This window comes from Populus euphratica, unplaced genomic scaffold (assembly GCF_000495115.2).
Source record: "Populus euphratica unplaced genomic scaffold, PopEup_1.0 scaffold106.1, whole genome shotgun sequence".
In the NCBI taxonomy this organism is placed as follows: domain Eukaryota; kingdom Viridiplantae; phylum Streptophyta; class Magnoliopsida; order Malpighiales; family Salicaceae; genus Populus; species Populus euphratica.
This window is the reverse complement of record NW_011499991.1, coordinates 39,532-45,701: the sequence shown is the minus strand read 5'-3', so window position 1 is coordinate 45,701 and position 6,170 is coordinate 39,532. Positions and strand designations below refer to the sequence as shown.

The 6,170-nt window shown below is 30.4% G+C and overlaps 2 protein-coding genes across 2 annotated transcripts in view; one reads left to right on the top strand and one right to left on the bottom strand.

Annotated features, from left to right (window-relative positions):
• Positions 1-508: 508 nt before the first annotated feature.
• Positions 509-2,178, bottom strand: LOC105140356 (uncharacterized). Its single transcript, XM_011047154.1, has one exon. It carries the CDS (start codon positions 2,064-2,066, stop codon positions 726-728), a length of 1,341 nt encoding a protein of 446 aa, XP_011045456.1. The 5' UTR covers positions 2,067-2,178; the 3' UTR covers positions 509-725.
• Positions 2,179-5,353: 3,175 nt separating this feature from the next.
• Positions 5,354-6,170, top strand: part of LOC105140400 (vacuolar protein sorting-associated protein 18 homolog) — a 12,903-nt gene continuing 12,086 nt past the window's right edge. The window contains exons 1-3 of the mRNA XM_011047209.1: positions 5,354-5,462; positions 5,550-5,715; positions 5,795-6,007. Coding sequence (XP_011045511.1) covers positions 5,553-5,715; positions 5,795-6,007 — 376 coding nt within the window. The 5' untranslated portion in view covers positions 5,354-5,462; positions 5,550-5,552. The remainder of the gene's footprint in view (positions 5,463-5,549; positions 5,716-5,794; positions 6,008-6,170) is intronic.

Genomic DNA, 6,170 nt, shown 5'->3' with positions numbered 1-6,170 from the left:
AAATGCTGAATCTAGAGGAATTGCTTGCACTCAATAGTTTCATTTAGTATCTCCAGGAGAGGAATTTCAACTATTCCTTTCTTTCTCTCCAGAAAGGCTACATGCACTATAACTTTCCAGCTCATAAAAAGCTACCTTCTTTCTTGACCCTGGAAAGGTAACATGAAATGCAATCAATAGTTGTTGTATATCCCAAAATTTAAAGATCTACAAGGAACAATTTAAGATATTAAATGATATTACTAGATATAATTTATATTATTTTTTAAAATTATTTATATCAAATAATTATTTCAACGTGAAATCAAAAGATACTTAACTTGTCATGTGAGGTCAAAAAAATGGTTGATATTATTCTCTGGTAAGCAATAATGGAGCTGGTCTTTCTACAAACTACCCAATATCCTAATATATATAAGAGGATAGATCAAACAACTAAGCCATTGAGAAGGAATGAAAGATATGATATCACATTTTCATGGATGAAGATGGAATCATTACAGAAAGCAATAGACAAAGCTTATCGTATTATTGCATATATTCAGAAAGCCAATGAAACTACACTACAAACTTACAAAGTCCCAACCCATTTAGACCAAACCAAAAACAACCTTGCTACTCCATAACAAGAGTTATGGCTTATCAACAACAAAGCTGAAAAATACCTTAACCAATTCAAATGTGGACCAAAAAAAGAAGAAGTAAAACTTCCCTTAAGTCCTAATTTACTCGTTCTCACCATCCTCCTCTTCTGCAAAACTAAGAGCCTGGCAAACAGAGTCCCCTGCTGCAGTCTCCTCGACGGGGCAAAAGTATGATTTCCTCCCAACCAAATCAGCCACTCTTTTTGCCGCCCCTGAGTCCCTTGGAGTCTCAGCAACACTTCTGACAGTCTTAATATTCGGCAACATATCGGTCACTACAGAAACTGCCTGCGGAGATAACACCTCAGCATCATCCTTGTATACCACTACTTCAGTTGGAATCTCCCACTTCTTCTTCACTCTACCACTCTCCGTTCTCTGACTCACCCCATTACCACGCGAAGCCCGCCTCTTATTAACATCTTCCTTCTCATTATCCGGCAAAGACCTCTTCCGAGCCTCGCTAGCAGTTAGATTCCCATTAGACTGATTTGTTCCAATCTGATTATACCTACTAGCCACCACCCGTCCGGGCTTCAAGGGTTTCTTATTAGTAACAGATTTTTCTCCATCTTTGAATAGATTCTTTGGCTGAATTGAAGCAATAACCCCGTCTTCTTTCTTCACTGACCTTCTAGATCCCACGGTAGTAACAGCCTGTTTAGGAACTTGAACTTTAGACACATTATTTCGTGATCTCGGACTAACACTCAAACTTTTTCCCCTCTCTTTAGTTGCCTTCAACTCATCAATCTCTTCAAGCTTCCAAAAACACGATTTCCGCCGATTCTGCGTCGAAACAGGAGTTTTCATCTCTTGTTTTCCAAACAATAACCTTGATTTGGATCCAGCAAAAATCTCACTTGGCCCTAAACTGACCCCTCTTCTATTAATCTTCGATTTAGTACTTGAAACCAATGGCTCTTCAATCTTGACACTCTGTTTCTGCTCCATAAATTTTGCAGCCACAACCCTCCCTCTCTTTTCAACAGTCTTTGATAAATTCCTCTCAGCCTTTTCAAGCCTAAGTACTTCAAGTCTTGAAGATAAACGCTTAATCTCCTTCTCGATCTCTTCAATCTCTATATCAATCTTTTTCTCATCATGATTCTTGATCTCCTCATTTTTCTCCACCGTCTTCGACAGCCCAACCTTCATTGAATCACTCCCTTGTGAGTTAAAAGGATTGGCATTAGATTGAAGTGGCTTGGTGGGTTTTGAAGAATTGACAAAAACAGGAGAAGATTTTTCACAAACTGGGCTAAGATTCTCTTTGCTTGCATCGGATTCAAGACTTTGATTCCACCAAGAAGACTTAAGATTCAAAGAGTCCTCTGATTCTCCATTATCAAACGCTGCATTGTTCCATATCTGAACTTCAGGAGCGTCAACCACATCCGGGTATTGAAGAATACTACTCATCTTTCTTCTTGAAAGATCAAAATGATGGATTTTCTATGTTTTTAACGGATCAAGATTGGATCCTTGTTTAAGGAATCTGTCTGTAAGAAAAGAGAGAATTTATTTTTTTTGTGTGTGGGTTTTCGATGTGGGGATTTTTGAGGGTTTTGCGTTGTTTTAAGGATTTTTTTGACCGTTGGAGAAAAAGTATTCGTTGGAGCCTAATGGTGGGATATTGACCGTTGGATTATAAACGGCTTGTAGTATTAGACGCTCCGATTTGATTTAAAGGATTAATTGGTCAAAAAATGGAAAATTCTGTAGGGATGGGATTTGGTGCGGCGGTTTGTTTCCTTGTTTAATGGGGTCCATAAGGAGCGTATACGTGTAGCGGTCGGCCCATGCTTTCTGCAGTCATATTGGGTCATAACCCATCAGCAAAGAGAGCAGTGAATGTTCAGGAGAGATGTAGTCTACGTTTTAAAAATATGTTTTTTATTTAAAAAGTATTAAATTAATATTTTTTAGTTTTTTCAATAGCTTTAAAGTGTTAATATAAAATAATAAAAATAAATATTTTAATTCATTTTCAAATAAAAATATTTTGCACCACCACGATATCAAATCTCACAAAGTAAAAATTATAGTTTCACTCCTACCTAATAGATATTTATTTAAACTTAATTGGTTGAATTTAAATATCTAAAATTAATAAATATAAATAATTTGAATTCAAATGGTACTGGAAATACCAAAACTCAAAACATAAATATTAACTCTCACCTTCGTTTAGGAGTAAGAAATTTTTTTAAAAAAAAATCATAATCACTAATCATTAGTAATATCATGAATCGTTTTGTTAACAAAATGGAGGTAAAAATTTGAAAATATCATAAAAAATGATGCATTAGTGTAACAAGATTAACATATAATTATAATAGTGTTAAAAACAATTGCATATCTATTGACCCAAATTTTTTTAATTTAATCTCGGGAACTCGAGTTCTAGCATCAATTAAATTGGAAATACTTTCTCTAATTATAATATTATCAAATAATTTATGATAATTTTTTTATGATTTTTCTTCAATAATGGGAAGACTCTTATATATATATATATATATATATATATATATATAAACTAAAAGCCATGGACAAGAAACTTAAGAAACTTAAAAAACTTAAAAAAACTAAATACTATCCTTTGGAAAAATAAAATGACGCTTATACCTCTTAGGAAGAATAGTTTTTTTTTTTTTTATAGGATTCATTAGTTATTGCAAAATTTATTAGAGATACATTACTCGTGATCCCTTTTTATAAAATGACTATTCTATCCTTAAAAGCCAAAAAATATTAAACTTTCCGTCATGGGTTCTTTTATTTTTTTTAAAAAAATTACACAATAAAATCACGATTATATACATAGAAGGGAAAAAAAAAGTAAACGTGTATAAAAAGGTTTTTTTTATTTTTTTTTTATTTTTTAAAACAATTTAATTATATATTTACCCTTAAATTAAAAAAATCTAAAATTAATTTTGAGAATGCGTTGATCTTTTCTTCCTGATCGATTTAGTTAGGACTTCTTATGAAATTTTAAGTAATCAAATATTATTAAAAACAATTGTTGAACACGACAATCCCAACACCTTTTAGGTGGCGCGTCCATGGGACATACGATGACCAAAAACCTTCATTCACGACGAAATTAATAAAGATTAATTATTATTTTTCTAATAATGTAGGGCATACTCATGGTGAAGATTCTATTAAATGGCGGTAAAGTTTGTTTTCTTTTTTTTTCTCATGTCCTTGAGATTCTTGTCAATTTTTTTAAAAATAATTATGTTCACCAGTTTATAATTTTATCGATTTTCTTATTTATTTTTATAATTACTATTTCTTTTGATTTTGATGTTTTTTGAAGTTAGTTTTTTCTGTATTTAATTTTATTTGATTTTTATATCTAATTTAATCATTCTACTTTTAATTAAAATTTTTTTTAAGTGTTTTATATATTTTTATTGATTTTTTTAAGATTTTGTTCCTTATCATTTTATTAGTTTTTTTAATTAAAATTTGATCATTATTTTTTTATTACAATTCTTCTATTCTTCTCTTTCTCTCTCTCTCTCTTTGTCCCTTAGCATCTTATTTCATTTTTTAATCCAATTTATATCTTTATTTTTTCCATTGTATTTTTTTAATTTAATTTAACCCTTAATTATTTTTTTTCATTTTTATATCATATTTGGTCTATATTATTTGAGTTTTGATAATTTACTATTAAAAATTTTATTTTTATTATTTTTTCATGATCGCTCTCTTATAGGGTAATTTTTGTTTAATAACTCAGAATCGATTATATTTAGCCCTTTTTTTGGGTTGTTTATGAGATAATGATTATTTTTTTTTTTAAATTCATCATTTTATATTTTTTTATTAAATCATTGACATCATTATTTGTTCCATTTTTTTTTTTGAGTTATCTCAATCTTATATCTTGAGTAATAAGTTAGTCAAGTTAATTCAAATTGATTCAAATTTTTTTATGAGATTAAATTTTTTTTCTTCAATTTCATCCCTTCGCATTAAAATATTAAGCATTGAGTTTTGTTAATTTTTTCTTTTTTCTTTTTTTTTTTGGGTTATCTCAAGTGTTTGTTAGTTAAGTTAACTATAGTTTTATTTTTCAATAATTTTTTTATTTAAATTTGGTGTTATTTGCTAGACTCTTCTTTTGAAATTCTAAGTTTTTTTTATCTTGATTTTGTATCTTAGGTGACGAATTAATTGATTTAACTCAGGTTGATTCATGTATTTTTTTTTAATTTTTTTATGATATTTTATTTTTTAATTTTATCATTTGATATTAAATTAGTAACTCTTAATTTTTGTTATTTATAGCTTTTATTTTTATTTTTATTAGGTTATCTTGATATTAGGTAAATAAATTTAACTTGAATTAGCTTGATTTTTTATTGAACTTAGATGTTTTTATTTTACTAAGCCTTTCTTTTAAAATTATATATTTTTTATTTTAATCTACACTGCGAGGAGTTGATTAGTTAAATAATATAAATTGATTCAAGTTTTTTTATTTAACGATATATTTTTAAAATTTATTTTTCATAATTTAATTATTAAATTTAAGCTTTACAATATTTTCAATTTTTTTCTTCAAATTTTTTTAATTCATTGAATCAATTTATAATATCGCGCCACGATATACTTGAAACAAAGAGTGTAAAATAAAAAGGCGAGAAAGACCAAAGCGGCGAGGAACGACGTCGTGTGAATTCATTGAACTCGATAAGTTAAATCCGTTAAAACCCCTCTGTAAACCGATAACTTCATTAATCAACGGTTACGACCTCAGGCAACGTTCCCGGTCGATCAGTCTCCTTTTAAAAAGTCGGGCAACTCAATTTTTCTCAGAAAAAAACTAAATCAAAACCATTTCTTATAAATTCAATAATTTCATCTCAAAACTCTTTGCAGGAAATGGATCAATCACGGCAAGTATTCACCGTCGATCTCCTAGAACGGTACGCATCAAAAGGCCGTGGTGTTATCACCTGTATGGCAGCAGGAAACGATGTCATCTTATTAGGTACCAGCAAAGGTTGGCTTATTCGACACGATTTCGGCGCCGGCGGTTCTTCCGGTACTCAATTCACATTCAAATTCTTCCGCTTGTCTCTGTCAAAGAAGCAAATCTCTAATTTTCTTCCTTGAAATGCTAGATTTTGATCTTTCTAGTGGACGGCCTGGCGATCAATCTATACATAGAGTGTTTGTGGATCCTGGTGGTAGCCACTGTATCGCCACCGTTATTGGTGGAGGTGGTGCGGAGACGTTTTATATGCATGCTAAATGGAGTAAGCCTCGTGTGCTTGGGAGGTTGAAAGGTTTGATCGTTAATGCTGTTGCTTGGAATCGGCAACTGATTACTGAAGGTAATTAGATTTGATTTTTTTTTAATTGCTTGTTTTAAAGAAAAGTCTTAGTTTAAATGTGTATGTTAATTGTGGATTAAAGTGAAAAAGTAAAAGCTCAACCCAGTGGAAATTTATGTTTCGTTTTGTTGTAAATTTTATTACTCTGTGTCTGTGAATTGTG